The sequence below is a fragment of the Taeniopygia guttata genome, chromosome 2 (genome assembly GCF_048771995.1).
Source record: "Taeniopygia guttata chromosome 2, bTaeGut7.mat, whole genome shotgun sequence".
NCBI lineage: Eukaryota > Metazoa > Chordata > Aves > Passeriformes > Estrildidae > Taeniopygia > Taeniopygia guttata.
This window is the reverse complement of record NC_133026.1, coordinates 2,827,653-2,844,321: the sequence shown is the minus strand read 5'-3', so window position 1 is coordinate 2,844,321 and position 16,669 is coordinate 2,827,653. Positions and strand designations below refer to the sequence as shown.

Below are 16,669 nucleotides of genomic sequence, written 5' to 3'. Positions count from 1 at the left end.
GAGGAATCCTGTGGAATGTTGACTGCTGCCACCGTTTCGCATGTACAGGCTCTGTGTTGGGTTTGGTGGGAGGTGTGTGCGTGTGTGTGAGACAACTTGACTGCTGTGGGGCCAACAAAAAAGGAGCTTTTCAGGGAAGGGTGATGAGTGATGAGAAGAAGGAATTCCGTGCTTACAGCCCTGGGATAAGGACTGAGCACCTGGCCCTACTGGCTCAATCAGGTCGGTGTGAACTCTGAGTAGGAGCTCTCTGGTCTCTGTTGGCTGTGGAGAAACCAAGGAGCACATCCAAAAGCAACCAATGCCTTTATTAATTTAAAGTGGAGCACGGGGAACCTCGACAACAATATCAGCATGGATATTGGGAAGATAATGGAAGAAGAGATGGTTTTCCCTCAGCCTTTGGATGTAGTCTTTGCCACTGTTGTTACCTGTAGGGGGATCTGTGCCACTGAAGAGTGATGTGTCTCTGAGCATTCCTGGTGGCATTTCTTATCTGTGATGGCCTTTAAACTGACACAGCCTCTTGGAGATGTTGAGGAACATCCCCAGGCCACACCTTCACTTGGTGATGTCCAGCTTTGCCTCCTTCCTCGGGCCAGCATGTGCTGAGATTCGCCTCTTGTTGCTCAAGCAGTGGGACATTTCAAGTTTTTCTGGGTATTTTTATACAACAGCTATTTTTCCTTTTATAGTTTCCTGCCCTGTGCCAGTGGTGGCTTCTCCACAACTCTGTAATGGATGTGAGCCACACGTGAGCACCAAACTCCAGTTTATTTGAAACATCTTGAGCCTTTATCAGGGACCACATCACAACAACTCATGGAAGGTCAGCAACATTCTCCTGCTGGCTTCAAAAAGCCCAGAATTCCTCCAGGAGAGCCAAGAAATGTGGTGAGGTGAGTGGGGATTAAACCTTTATTAGGATCATCAATTTCCCAGCATTAATTCAGCAAGAAGAGCTGAAGCAAAGGTCATGGAATCACAGAATCATTGAGGCTGGAAAATGCTGGAAAATGCCAGATCATTGAATCAACCTTTGACCAATCACCACCTTGTCAACCAGACCAACACACTGAGTGCAACTTCCACTCATTCCTTGAACACTTCCAGGAATGGTGTTGCTGGAGGCAGGAGGTGGGATCCTGACACTACAATAAATTACTTTTTAAAATTATTATTCTATGCAGGGATTTTTTTTGTATTTTTTTTTCCCTGAATTATTCTCTTTTTTTTCTGCCAGAAGCTATTTGGAAGATTCATCTTTAATTAGCTTGGGAATTCTCGACATTAATTTCTGCAGAGCTAGGCAGAAGGTGTTTATTTCTTTTCTCTGCATTTTTCACACATTTGATTGTTTCAAAGTTTTTTGTTCCTTTTTTTTTTTTTTTTTAAAGCTACTTTGTGACAGCCAGTCACCTTGGATTTCTTTTTTCTTTTCAAATATTTCATTACTGTTCTGGTCTGATTGTCCTCTAAGGAGCTTATCCTGTAACTTCCTAAATCCTTCAAATGAAACCAGGACAAGACTCTGGTTCCCTTACTTCCCTTGAATTCTTTTTCCTTTCAAACATATTTCAGTTTCTCCACAACTGTATTTTGACCCAGATTTTTGATACCAGAATTTTCATACCACTTTGAGGCAATTATTTTGTATTATAAACCTTCCCTGGCACAATTTGAGGCCATTTCCTCTCATCCTGTCAGTGTAAGCATCCAGCTTCCTTCTAGTCCTGGGTAAATTCCTAATTGTGGTCTCCATAGGGAAGAGCTCTAAGGATACAGATCCTAAAATTTCAGCTCTCAAATGGGGGAAAATAAGAAGAAAAGAGGGGCTCTCCATGGGGCTGTTTTACTGCATGTGTCCATCACAATTTTTGCTCAATCCTTGTGTTTGGTTCTGTGAAGGATCAGTTTGAGCTCTATCAATGTGAAACACGGGGGATTTCTTTTGGAATAGTAATTTATTTTTAAATAAACCACTGGTCAGATGGTGTGGGCATCAGGAGATTTTTGGTCTAACAGATCTTTTTTCCTGCTGCCATTACAGTCATGTCTCTATCAAAACTTCATTACTGACAACTTTAAAATAAATATGTATTTTTCCTCAGTCAGAAGCTCTCTTTGGGCCAAACACATTTGAGATCTTAGCAAAGTAAAATACTCTTAAAAAAAGAAAATCTGAACATGAAAAATAAGAAAAACAGCAAAAATATAAAACCTTTCCCTAAAAATCAGCATTTGCCCGCCCGTAGGTGAGGACATTGTGATCTGTGATTGAAGGTAGGGAGCCCAAAAGGCTGGAGATGACCACACATGGCATCCTCTGTCCATCTGTCCTCCCTTCCCACCCTACAACTTCCATGATTTCTTCCTTCCTGAGACCCAGATCCCGGCCTCTCATCACTCCAAAGTCAAGGTGGAGGCAAAGAACTGAGATATTTTGCTCTTCATTACAACTTCCAAAGTGCTTCTGCTGCTCACATGTTGTCTTTTAACTGTCTCATCCCAACAACTCTCTTCACTCAGGAACTCATCCAATTCTACCAGGTCTCTCCTATACCACTTGACTTTAACCCTTCATTCTCCTCTCCAAGGAACACTGTGGACACCTTAGGCTGGGAAATATTTGTGGACACCTTTCCCTGGGGGAATGTCATCCTAGTCCTCACTTTCTGCATCTGCTGTGCTGTTTGTTGGAGAGGTCCAACAGCAGTCAGAAAGATGGGGAAAAAGATGGAGAAAGAAGTTAAAAAAATATATGATCAATTTGTCCTGTCTCCTGAGACTGGAATAACTGATTTTTCTGTGCTTCTCCATCTTCCCCAGCTCTTTGCAGGCTCCAGATCCCCTCTCTAATTACCTTGCAAGCACCTTGAAGTTCACGGAGGTTTTCCAGATACTCTCCCCTCTTTCCCACTTATCCAAAAAAATACCAATCACAGATGCAATGTCCTGGGCAGTGTCCAGATGCCACATCTCTGAGAAGCATCTCCCCATCCCTCTTTGCCCCAGCACCCCGTGGAAAGAGGACTCCTGACTACATCTTGGTTAGGCGCAGAACATTGAGGCGCACGGGCAGGAACGTGGCACCGGAGGCGTACTGGATCTCCCGGAGGACCCCTTCCCACTTCTTCTGCTCCTCATCATACCTGGGGAGAGGCAGACAATGGTGAGGAAAGGTCTCCTCTCCCTCCCTCCAGCTGCTCTCCATGGAGGTGGGAGCCCACAGGAGTTATTTGGCCACAAGAATTTGCATGGGAGCCCACAGGAGTTATTTGGCCACAAGAATTTGCATGGGAGCCCACAGGAATTTGCATGTGGGCTTTCAGCCCTGGTGTGTTCTGGTTTGGGGGACATGGATACCAGCACGTGGCCTTGCAGGGAAGGGGATATTTTTCTTCTGGGAATTGGGTTGATGGCACCAAGGTGGAACATCCACGGTGAAGGACAGCAGGATCCTGCTGAGGGTGCCAGAGCACCGACGTGAGGGACAGGAGCAGCCAGTGCTGCATTAGCAGCTGTCACTAAGTGCTTTCTGCCCACTCCTCTTGCATGTAAGACTATCTGCTTCCCAGCCCAGACTCTGCTTCCCACCCCGAGCACTGGCTGTTCCCAGGGAGAGGAAGCATCACACAGATGATGCTCCACACCAAAGGGGAGGCTGGAAACAGCCCCGGGGAAAACGTCAGTGCACAACAACAGCAAGCTTTCCCTGGCCTGTTGCTGTGTGAGGCTGGGAAACATCACTGAAGCACCAATGTGCCCTCCAGCACAGCGCAGGACAAACTTCCCAGACACTGAGTGCTGAGCCTGCAGCCTCGTGCTGGGGTGACAACCTCCATCTCACACTGACGGGATAAAAAAGGACAGAAATTATCTATTTCATTACTAACATCCCTCCCACGCTCCCTTGGGCAGCCCTGGGGAAGGTTGTCACCTCCAAACATCGTTCAGCTCCGTTGGCACCAGCTCTCCCGACTCCGTCTCCACCGTGGCGAACCCCCCGAGCAGGTAGAGCACCCCAGACAGGCTGACCAGGCTGACAGAGCTCCGCTCCTGGGGGAACTCGGTGAAGGTGTCCCACCTGCCACATCAGAGGGGACAAGTTAGATTTTCCTGGCCACCCCCACACTGAGGATGGCCTCAAATCAGGATTCAACAACTGAGCTCGCTAGTGACACATCCAGTTGTGCAGGTCGAGGTGGGATGGGACCACACCCTGGTTGTTTTTAGGGAAACTTCCCATCATCATTGTTTTGCTTTGGGTACATGGACCAGTATGTCCCAGTGCTGGGACTGCAGCTGCCAGCGACACCCAAACTCAGAGGGTTCATTGTGCTGGGTGAAGCTCCAGGGAACCCAAGGATGGCACTGCAGGTGAAACCACTTTGAGGGCCAGCCTGAGATGATCCACAGCCCAACCACAGTGGCTTTGGTGATGCCCAGCTCTCTGAGGAACCATAGAACCCTAGAATGGCTCAGGTTGGAAGGAACCTTAAATATTATCCAGTTCCAGCTCCCCTACCACAGGCATTTAAACTGGAGGAACTGACATCAGGAGTCACAAACAAACTGCAGGATGGTTGGAAGCTGCTGAGCGTACACCTGCACCTACTCCTTGTGTAACCACAGCTCAGGACATACTTGTTGGTGGCCATGTCGTAGACCTCCACCGAGCTGGTCAAACCAGAGTCGGTGACTCCAGCTGCCACGAAGATTTTGTCCTTGTGCACGGTGGCTCCGAACAAGGAGCGGGCAGTTTTCATGGGAGCCATTTCCTTCCACTCAAACTTGGCTGGGTTGTAGACACACATCTTCTTCAGGCACTTCCTGCAGAAAAATGAGAGGGAAAAGGAGCCGTGATCCCCTGCCAAGGGGTGGTTTTGCACTCCTGGGGTTTGGGGGTGTCTGCTGGGAAGAAGGTGGGGTCTCTAGGGAGGATTTTGCTCCTTCACATCGGCATGAGTGGAGGAACCCACACCCGTTGTTGGGTGTGCATCCTTTGTTGGGTGTCCATCATCATGAACACCCAAGGATGTCCATGCCTGGAGCCACCATTTGTGTGTGTAACACATCCCCTCCTGCTGTGCCTGCTTTGGATAGGAGTCCTGAGAGCTCAGCTTGATGCTCACACACCTGAAAACAGGTCCAGGCAGCCAACAGCCTCTTAGGACCTCTCACAGCCACCAAGGCATTGTTTTATTGCTCCTGATCCACCGTGGTGCTGCAAAATACCCTCAGTGGCATTCCTGTCACCAGGTGGGCAGTGTGAGGATGTTCACACCCTTCAGACCATAACCCCAGAGCAGGACCAATCCTTGCTGGATTGAGGAATGTTTGCTCTGCAAACAGTCACATTTGTGCCCTGCAAGGCAGCCCCTGTGATGCTCCTGAGAGAGGCTTTTCCTGCTGAGCTCGTCTCCTGCAGGAGGGCGGGATGGGGTCAGGGTGGATGAGGTTTTCCCCTCCTGTTGCAAATAAATGTCTGGATTTGACTATGGTGGCCACTCTGCTCCACAAGCCCAAGCCAGGACACCCTAAAAGTGAAGGGGCTTCTGGCTCTTCAATGCCTCTCCCAATCTGTGTGACATTTATTTTTTTGTGTGGGCAAAGGGGTTCAGAGAATGGTTTGATTTGGAAGGATCTTTAAAGAGCATCTCATTCCAACCCCCCAAGGGCAGGGCCACCTTCCACTTGACCAGTTTCCCTCAAAGTCCCCTCTAGCCTGCTTCCAGGGATGGGGCACTACATTCTTTCTCCTGTAAGGACACTGCCATCTTCCTGATATCCCTGTTGACCTCCCAAGGTTTTGGAAAGGACTGCAGGCACAAAGGTGAGTGGAGAGAGAAGGATCCACATCTCCTATCACATCCAGCCCTCCTTAAACCAGGTTGAGGAGATACCAGCTCTTCGCTCCCACTGGATTGGGTGATTGCCTCCTTGATTTTCTCTTGTTTTTTGACTTACTTGTCGCTTCCTTTGCCCCCGATGACGTAGACAAGATCCTTGTGTGATACCACTGCGTGGCCATAGACTGCGTAGGGAAGGGGATCGGCCTCACCCCACTTGAAGGACCTGGGTCAGAAAAAAATGGGAGGCAAAAGGATTTATAACTTGCTGGATGACACCTCGAAGACATGGCATTTCCAAACGTAGAGGTGAACACAAGGTTGGATTCAATCTCAGACAAGGTCTGCAATGAGGCTCAGACAGTAAATGTTGTGATCCTAAAAAAGGGGGACAGTAAAATAAGCAGAATATTTATGCCAATATCCATTATTTTCAGGTAGGTATAGATAGCAATAATGACCCCTTGAACCTCCTTTTCTCCAAGCTGAGCCTCCCAAGTTCTTTCAGCTGCTCCTGGTGCTCCAGACCCTTCCTCAGCTCTGTTCCCTTCTTGGGGCTCACTCCAGCCCCTCAATGTCAATTTTGTCGTGAAAGGCCCGAAACGGGATGTAGGATTTGAGGGGCAGCCTCACAGTGCCCAGCACAAAGGAAGGAACATTCCCTGGTCCTGCTGATACATCCTGGATGCCACTGGCCCTCTTGGCCACCTGGGCACATGCCTGGCTCATGTTCAGCCATATCAGTCAGAGTAATATCCAACAAATAAAACCAGAGACAGAGTGGTGCTGATCACATCTCTGCTTCAAACTGATACTCAAACCACCCCCAAGCACTTAGTGGGGGCAGACAAACTGTTCCCCAGAGTCTGCAGGGGCAGATAAATGTCCTGCTCTGTGGGAATGGAACTGGTTTCAAATCTCTGCCTGTAAAACAGACTTTGGAAGCACACACATCTAAATATAGACCAAGCAAAGGCTTGTTGATGCCTGCTGCTCTGTCTCTTTGGGGCAGAGAGCAGCAGGCTTTGGAAGTTTCTGTCTCCTGAGAGAAGAACAGGATGGTGCCTTTTAATAAAGCTCATGAGCTAGCATGGGTCAGAGCCCATTGTCCAAAAATAATTGGATATTAAGCCTGATATCAACCAGGATGAGCCATTCTGTGACACATCTGAAAATTTTAAAAACAAGCTTTTCTGTTCAAACCTCTTTTGGTGAGACCACAGTGAATGTCACTAATCCTTTAATCAATGGACAAGGGCAGAAGATTTAGCAGAAGAAAAAAACACCTCTGTACACGTCTCACATGAACATCTACTAACACCAGTCCCAGATAACAAAATATCCCCATAAAGGCTTCAGTCTTCAGGAGGCTCAACAAAGGGAGCAGCTGGAACGAGGCAGCTCAGAGCCCCAGGGCACAGCTCAAGGACAGTGCCAGGATCCACACACAGAGTTCAAGCCCTTCTCCCAAACATTTTGACCCCTGGAGAGCTGGAGTCACTGTGCATGGCAGCTGCTCCACTTCCTCCTCCAAGCCCACCCACCCCACACTCGCCCTGAGCACTCACAGCCGGTCGTAGCACAGGACTGAATCCAAGGTCTTCTCTCCCTCCTTCAGCTCCTTCCCTCCAACCACAAAAATTGAGTTTTCTGCCTCCCCCAGGCCGAAGAGGCAGCGAGGGGAGGGCAGGGGGGGCATCCCCAGCCAGTCTGCGTCCAGATGGTCGTACTGGAAGGGAACGTGTGGTCATTAGTGTGTGCCCATTTGTTTAGCAAAAGTCAGGCTGCAGGGGTGGAGGACAAAGTCTGCTCCCATGTGCAGCTTGGTCACCCCAGCAGCACTCTGCAATGCTCCTGTGGCTGTGCCTTTGTCAGCTGGAGCAGGATGGGAGATCTGAGAGCGAACCCAAGTCACAATCTGTATGATAGATCTTCTATGACAAGGCATAAGAGCAGAGAGGGGTCTGCAACAAGACATTCTGCTCTATTCATCAAAACCTGGACCTTAAAGAATCACATTAAAGTTGGGAAATACCTCTGAGATCATTGGATCCAACCTTTGACCAGTCACCTCCTTGACAATTCCACAGCACTGAGGGCCACATCAGGTCATTCCTTGAACACCTGCAGGGATGGAGACTGCACCACTTCCCTGAGCAGCCCATCTCAATGCCTGACCACCTTTTCAGTAACAACTTTCTCCATGACATCCAACCTGAGCCTCCCTTGGTGCAGCTTGAGGCCTTGTCCTCTTATCCTGTCACTGGTTGCCTTGGAGAAGAGGCCAACCCACCCTGGCTCCAGCCTCCTTTCAGGGAGCTGTGGAGTGATAACCTCTCTCCTGAGTCTCCTCTTCTAACTTGGAACAAGCTTGGTCGCCTTTGGCTGAGAGACTTCTTGCTGCACTTACCATGGATCATTCCTGGGACTGGAGGAATGGAAACATTTCAATCCTAGAAATTTTCCTGAACCTTTCCATGCATAGAACACCTCACAGTATTTCATCCTGGCATTTTCCATCTCTGCCAGGTAACAGGGTGCTGCCAGCAATGTTGGCTACACAGATAAAATGTGCCAGACCCATCTGAGAGATGAACAAGCTGCTGGATCAGATCACCAACTCCTTGGACATCTGTAGATCATGGCATTGCCTCATCTCCCACCAGGAAAGAAAACAAAAAAAAGGCAAATTCTTAGACTGGAGACTCTGAGCACTGTGGCTTCGTGGGAACTGGGGAAAAAAAATAATATAACTTGATAGAGTTGATAGAGGGATGTCTTGCAGCCAGTTTTGTGGGACTGCAGGATGAAGCTGTGACGCAGCACTGCCTGGAGCATTGTTTGCCATGGGCTCAAGCCAAGGAGCTTCAGCCTGATGTGTTGGCTCCAAAACTTGCCCTCAGCTTGGTGCCTGTGGTTTTTGTCTCTTTGTAAGCTGTGGTCCACACATGTGTTATTTATAGTGCAACCCTGAGCAGTTCAGTCATTATGATAGTTCCTGCTTCTTGATGGATTCAGCATTGTTTTCGAGTCATAAATCTTGCAAGTGACAAAGAAAGGATACCCTTTTCCATCTGAAATGTCAATGGAATCATTTTGCTCCTGCCAAAATCTACAAGGCCCCTGGGATTTATCAGCATTTTTATATTTTTGTGCCTGTTCTTAAATCTTAATTATCCCTGACCTAATGCACCTGGCTTCAGCAGGGGGAATGTGAAATTTGGGGGGTGGCTAGAAAGAGTCAGAAGGTGTAGGGAGCTGTGGTGCAGTGGCTTGTCATAGAGCTGCATGTCTAAATATGTCGTTTGAGCTGAAAAAAGGGCCTCAAAACCTTTCTTGCTCATTCAGCAACTGTGAGCTACATAATGACACTGATGTAATAAATTAAACATCTGCAAACTGATGGCACTCTCCAGTCCCAGGGTTTGTCTGATTCTCCCAAGCACAAGTGATATGGTGATAAGAAGAGACCCTTCTTGTGGTGAAGAGCTGAAACTGGCCCCATGATGCTCAAAGCATTTGCCACTGAGTTAGTGGCAAACTGGGAGCTGAACAGAGAAATCTTGCTGTTTGCAGCTTAGAACCACAGAGTACTCTGGGGGAAAGGACCACCAAAGGTTTTTCATCCAACCCACATATTCAAGGGGCACAGATTTGGAGTTAGAGCAGTTTCCCAGGGCTTTGTGAGGTCAAACACTGAATTATTCCAAGGAGGCTGCCCCACCCCTGGAAGTGTTCAAGGCCAAGTTGGATGGAGCTCTGAGCAACCTGGTTTGGTGGAAGGTGTCCCTGCTCATGGCAGGGGTTTGGAACTGGGTGATGTTCAAGGTCCCTCTCAAGATTCCATACAATGGCCTCCCAGTCTGTTCTGTGGAGGTTCTCTGACGTCTCTGGACCCTGCTCCACCTCTGCTGGGAAGATTGATCTTTAGGCACAGGTTAGGGCTGAATGCATTGGCCTACTCTTCACAGGCAACTGATGGGGTTGCCCACACCTCTGTCATCATGGATTGTCCAGTGTGAAAGGCTGTGGCTCAATCAGGACACCCCCCAGCACTTCCTCAGATTTCCCACTCCCTCCTGCTATATAGGGCTGGGGGTTTCATCCTCTTTGCTTCTTATTCCCTGGACAACCCCCTGCCCCTTTCTAGGTGAGGACAAGCATGGTCCCTGCATGATGTGCAGCCCTACTGATGAGGACAAGGAGTCAAGGCAGGGATCAGGGCTCTGTGTCCCAGCTTGGCAACCACCCTCATTTTATCCTTTCTGCCTGGAGATGTTATTGTTTTCCCCAGAAGATGTGAGTCTGAGCCACGTTATTGTTTCTTCCCAGAAGATTTGAGCCATGGAGAGGAACAAAAAAAGGATTTCTGGGTATGGGAGGAAGAACAGGGGATTTACTGGATTGCTTGGGGTCAGCAGGAAGGGCAGGCGCCTTGTGTTAGCTGTCTGCAGAGAAAGAAATCTGGGCTGCAGCCCGGGCTGGGGCTCAGATTGCCTGCATGGCTCAATCCAGTCACAGCTGGGTCGCTGCTGGGTTAGAACAGCTCCCTGAGGAGCATCCCCAAAGACAGCTCGTGGTGGTTTCCCCCTCTCAGGAGGGGAATGGCTGAGGCAGAGACCCTGAGCTGGACCAAGCCCATCTCCAGGGGCAGGAGCAGCACAAGGAATGGGGCACGTGTTGGGAGGCAGGGACATGCCCTGTGTCCTTGGGGTGTTTACTCTTTGGCTGCAGATGCTGCTGATTCTTTTTTGGCACCTGACAGTGTCACCCTTGGGTTTTCCTGGGGTTCATAACCAGGGAAGGCAGGGGATGCAAAACAGAAGCTGGGTCTGATGCCACAAACCTCCCAGTTTGTGAATCCTATGGCAGCCAGGGCTGGGCCAAATCCAATGTTCTAAACAATCCTCTCTTCAGGATTTGGATAATTCCTATTTCCTACTCTTTCAAACCTTCTTCCTCAACTACCACAACCTACTCAACCAAAAACTACTCAGTGACATCTGCCTTAAAAGTAAAGGGAGAAGAATCTCCAGTAAAGCAACCCAGATCATTGAGCTTTGTTTTACAACTTTCATTTTAACATCATGTGACAACAAATATTATGGGCTTTGCAAGTCAAGTTAAAGCTTGGTGATGTTCCCAAGTGTCAAAGAAACAAAAGAAAGATAAAGGTAGTACCTGTAGGAAGTAGGAGCTCATGGGATCCTCTTTGTTGTCCTCATTGTAGTACAGTCCCCCAACAATGAAGATCTGATTCTCTTTGGTCACCAGACTGACATGGTTCTTTGGGATTTGAGTAGACAGGGAGGCGAAATAGCACTCGTTGGCATTGGGGTCATAGGCCACTGCTCCACTGTCGCTCACCATGAAAATGAGGTCCTGGAGGAACATCCCGAAGCGCATCGTGTCATTCAAGATCCCAGGGAGAGCATCCTCCTCCGTATCTTCCCCTTCATCTACTGCTCCATTGACAACGTTCTCCTTTGCTTGATTCTCACTGTTCTTCTTCACTTTCTTCTTCTTCACCACGGTGAATTTGCCTTTCTGGGAGTCCTTCACCATCTGCAGCTTCTTGAGCAGCTCCGGGCTGGACTTGACCATGGCGTGGTTCTCCACGTGGTCTTTGATGTAGTCGTTGGGCATGAGGCGGAAGCGGATGCTTTCGAAGATGACAGGCAAGGCCTTCTGCCGGCTCTCGCGGTCCTTGGTCCCCACCCACTTCATCACCACCTCAAAGACACTCTCCTCCTTCTCGACGTTGAGGGAGTCGCTGGAGATGATGGCGATCAGCTCGTCAGGGGAGAGCTGGTAGAACTCCTCGTCCCGGGTGATCAGCGCGAAGCGGTCACAGATGAAATCCCGGGCAGCCACGGCCAGCCGGGCGCAATCCAGCATCAATCCCAGCCGGAAGATGGCCAGGCAGTTGCTGAGGCAGAGCCTCTTCTGCAGGAAGGACACGCACACGGTGAAGATGGAGGGGATCTGGAACATGTTGGCCACGGAGAAGATGTCCTGCACGTTCTGCTCGGTGATCTCCAGCTCGGAGGTGTAGATGTAATGGAGGATCTTGCCCATGACGTCTGGGTCGACGTCTTCCAAGCTGACCTCCCTCTTCTTGCTCTCTTCCATGTCTGAGAGGAACATGGCCCGGAAATACGGGCTGCAGGCTGCCAGCACCAGCCGATGGCAGGGAAACTCCTTCCCTTTCACTTTCAAGACACAGTCCAGAAACTTATTGTGGTCCAACATGTCTTTGAGTCCATCCTGAAGAAGAGTTTGCTGATAGAGACGCAATTCTTCCACTTGATCAAGAGGCAAACCCATGGTGATGAGTAACCACTCGTTCTTTGCCCCAATCCTGCTTTTATGGATAAATATCGGTGGCTATACCTAAACCTGAGTAAAGAAACTTGCTCAAAGCAGAGCTCACAGCCTCGCGGGCTTCCAGACCGCTGGCACACTGGGAATGTGAAATACTTGCTCCAATCCCAGCTGTCTGTGCACTTCAGTTTCCAGCTCGGGGCTTTATATATAGACACAGCACTGCAGAGCTTAAGGAACCCATACTGCAGCATGTGTAAGCCGATCACCCTTTAATATGACACATTGGACAGGGAGGAAGGGAGGGGGCCGGGGGAACAGCTGTAATTCCAGCCTCAGAAATTCAGGAAGGGTCTGTCAGCTCATGAGTCACCGTGGGGAGAGCAGCAGGTTTGGCTGCTGTGACAACACGGGGGACACGTGCGACCCATGGGCTTGGGGAGAGTGAATCCAACAGCCCAATCTGCCTTTTGGGTCATGGGTGGCAAGGCTGGGACTTCCTCCTGATGCTCTGAAAGTGCTGGACCTTTAGCTGTGCTAAAAACAGGCCATGAAGTCAAAGCTGGAAAGATGTGCTAAGGGAGGGTCTTGTGTGGGCTTTGTGGCATCCCCAGCTCCAGCCAGCTCCCACCCAGGCCTGCTTTGCTGCACAGGTTTGTCCTTTATTCTCCTTTAGAGTCACTTTTCAGGGGTCTGTAAAGGGGTGGGAAATGGAGATACAGCTGTTTATTTACAGCCCTCTATGGGATACGAGATCTGTGCTTGAAGTTCCTTTAAAATCCTCATTAAAGCAGGAGGATTATTTTTCAAATATTTTCATTATTTTTTCAAATATTTTTCAAATATTTTTCAAATATTATTATATTTGAGGACCCGAGGATTTGAGATTCGTGGGAGGGGGCTGGCTCTCTTTCCCAGCAGTAGGTGGTGGAGTCACCATCCCTGGAGGCATTAAGGAAAGACTGGACATAGCACTCAGGGCCATGGTCTGGTTCAACCACAGCTTGGAGTCAATCCCAGAGCTCTTTTCCAACCTCACTGATTCTGTGACTCTGTCATGAGTGCAAATGGGCCTCAGTGGCACCATCTTTGGGCAACTTGGCACCAATAAATCCATCTTTTCCAGAGCCTGGTGACAGAGAGAGTGTCTGAGGCAGAATAGAAATAAAGGAAATGCAACGGTGGGCTTCATCTCACAGATTAAGACATCTAAACACAAATACCTTCTAGTAAATTGAGGGTCTCCTGCTCAGGCCTTCTAGTTCATCACTCCCCTCTGGATGAAGTCTAGAGCCGTAGCAGGTCAACCTGCCTGGCCTGGAGCTGATGCTCCAGGGTGGCTGAGTTCTCCAGCAGCTCTTGTGTCCTGCTTGCCTACCCATGGATGTCTAGGAAGTCCCCTGGGCCTTCAAATGGCCAGTCCAGGTCCAGCTATTCCCAGAGAGCTCACAAAGAAGCAAATTAGTTTTGACAGACATGGCCGAGCAGAGTAGCTATAATTATTTATACCCACAGTAAAATTTGTGCATGAATCTGTTTTATCTCTTGCTGTGGACCCTCTGGGCTGTCTGACACTCAGTGATGGCACAGATTTAATTAACGATTTAATTAAGTCTATGAAAAAATATTAGCCATAATTCTTGGTGCATTTAAAGCCACACAACCCCTTACCCTGGCAGGGACGTGTTTGTAAAAATGACCATGATGGATATCTCAAAGTGGGAAGAGGGAGGGAACTATACCAGCATGAAGCCCTTCTGTACTGGTGTGGTTCCAGCAGCATCTGGAAGTACCAATACAGCAGGGAAATAATCACCAGCTGTTTTCAGAGCTCACATCATGAGCTCTTCTGTGCTGCTCATCTGTGACGGGGTCCAGCTCCAAGTGCTGATCTTCGAGCTGGGTCGGATTTCAGGAATCTTTTCTCCCTGATATCTGGGGCTGGACGCCCCCACCCTCCCCTCTCTGCCCCCTCTGCATCAGCTCTGTGCCACCCCAAGTTTAATCCTGTGCTGCTGTGCCACCAGCTGGGATTTCCCCCCCTCCCTCTGCCTTTAATCTCCCTTGAGCCCTGCCTTGTTTTCCTTTTTGTTGTGCTGCCATCTGAGTTTTGCTGCCTTATCCCCCACCCCACGAGGTGCCACTGCTCCAAGGCTTGGGGAAGCAGCCCAGGTTTTCCAAGAGCCTGGGTGCACTGTGCCCCAGATCTGACAGGGCCACAGCCAGGGATTTCCACTGGCCAGTGGACTCCCACAGTCATTTAATGTGTTCCCAAATGGGCAATACTCCCCCAGGACATGGGAGTGTGTAAAGGTCCTGGTTTCGTCTGGCAGAGTTAATTTTACTCCTACACTGCTGTGTTTTTTCCTGATTTAGGTGAGGATAATGCTGATAACTCACCTATATTTTGGTTCCTGCTGTCATCCTCACCCTGAGTCAAGGATTTTCCATGTCCCACACTCTGCCAGTGAGGAGCTGCACCAAAAGCTGGGAAGCAACGTGGCCAGGAGAGCTGACCTGAGCCCAGAGGGATATTCCATACCACAGAACATCATTTCCAGGATATAAACTGTGGAAATTACCCAGAAGGGAGCCAATTTCTTGGCTGGGGACAGGCTGGGCATCAGCCAGTAGGTGATGAGCAATTGTGTTGTGCATCACTTATTTCTCTTGGGTTCTGTTGCTCTTTCTCCTCTCCTTGACATTATTATTATAATAATTATTATTATTATTACTATAATCATCACTGTATTTTGTTTCAACTGTTAAACTGTTCTTATCTCAACAGATTTACCAGTTTACCTTTTCTTTCTGATTCTCCTCCTTATGGGGTGAGGGGGAGTGAGTGAGAGAGAAACCGTGTGGGATTAAACCATTAAACCACGACACTGAGGATACATGGATGCATCCTAAGGGGATGCAGTGCTGTAGGATCACTCCCACCCATACAAAATGTTACAACAAAAAGGAATTTTAGCCATGTCAGGCTGAACAAGAAAGTGTCCAGTGCAAGGCTATTAACTGGCATTGTTATTACACTAAAAATTGCTTTTCTTGGTAGAGTTTTATGAAGGGGCAGGCAATAACCAGAGCCTGATGAGATGCTCTTCTCCAGAGGGATGAGCAGTGGATAAATCCCATCCTACAGAGGCATTCAGTGAGGCTGAGGGTGTCCTGAGCTGGTTGAGATAGTATCAGGGGGCTCCGGGCTCACCAGGCCTCCAGGGCTTGTCAGAGCAGCCAAAGCTGAAGGAATGACTCCTGGAAAAGGAGGGCAGAGCCCAAATTCTCCCGTGAACTGTCTCTAACAGATCACTGGCTGGGTTGGTGTCTAAGATTAGCTCCTTCTGGCAGCTTCAGCAGATGCATCTGCTGGGTAAATATAGACTCTTAGTGAATGGGCTATTTTCTCTCCTGAAGCATCCAAGTCAGGAGGGCAGTGCAGAGTCACTGGGCTTTGCCATGTGAGTCACCCACTTCAGCACTGGGAGGTGACTCTGTCCTCCCAGGCAGGCACAGACCTGAGCTGAGCCACCACAGCCACAGAGCCCCTGGGGTCAGCGCCTCAGGGTGGTGTCAGCACCTCAGGGTGCTGCCAGCACCTCAGGGTGCTGCCACCTGTGCAAGGACATCCCCATGGAGGCCAGGAGATTAATTCAACCCTGCAGGAAGCACACGGTGGCAGAGCTGGTTTGATGGAAGAAGTAAATCTGAAATAATGGAGATGCCAAGAAACACCCATGGAAAGTCCAGCAGTGACAGATGTGTCAAAAAGGGATGTGACAAGATGCCACCAATGTTACCCTGATTTTTAAAAGTGTTATGTTTTCTTTTATAGTTTTTTTAAAAGTTTTAAAGTTCTCATAAAACTTCTTCAACCTTCTGATCTGTTTACATATTTCTACTGGAGTTCTCATGCACTGTTCATGTAAATAATGATTGTTTTATACTCTTCTTTGTAGGAAAAGAGAATTGATAGACTGTTAGTTTAACCAGTGTAGTTGGAGAGGTGGTAACTCCATCCTCCAATCCATAGTCACCTCCAGAATTCTATAAATATCAAATAAAATGCTCTCTTTTTTCACCTTTGACTTACCAAGCATTTGTGTACTTACTTTGTGTCCGACAGCAACAATACCTGCCCCTTACTCCCAGCACTGTTGGTCAGGCTCCCAAAAGTAAAACCAACCTGGCTTCTAACCCAAAACCCACCCACATGGGTGACAGTTTGCTGGCCACAGGCTACAGATACGTACAAAAGCAGAGTGAATAAAGGTGAATAAAGAAAATAAAGGTGAATATGAATCCAGCTGCAGCCCAACCTCCAGTCTGGTGATGGCACCCAAGTGGGTGTCTGCTAAAGTCAAAAATGTCTTGTGTCACTCTTTTGGGGGGCAGGTGAGGACCTGCAAACAGATCCTTGTCCCCTCAGCTCCAGGTGTTGCCAGGGGTGTCACCTGCAGCCAGCAGCATTAACAGGGATGAGCAGCAGG

At 48.8% G+C, this 16,669-nt stretch overlaps 1 protein-coding gene across 1 annotated transcript; it reads right to left on the bottom strand.

Annotated features, from left to right (window-relative positions):
• Window positions 1–287: 287 nt before the first annotated feature.
• Window positions 288–12,407, bottom strand: KLHL40 (kelch like family member 40). The gene is made up of 6 exons (XM_002195411.7): window positions 11,034–12,407; window positions 7,421–7,581; window positions 5,971–6,078; window positions 4,648–4,833; window positions 3,941–4,087; window positions 288–3,152 (listed from the first exon to the last, which is right to left on the bottom strand). The coding sequence occupies exons 1-6, from the start codon at window positions 12,177–12,179 to the stop codon at window positions 3,041–3,043; spliced, it is 1,860 nt and encodes a 619-aa protein (XP_002195447.4). The 5' UTR covers window positions 12,180–12,407; the 3' UTR covers window positions 288–3,040.
• Between the last annotated feature and the right edge of the window lie 4,262 nt (window positions 12,408–16,669).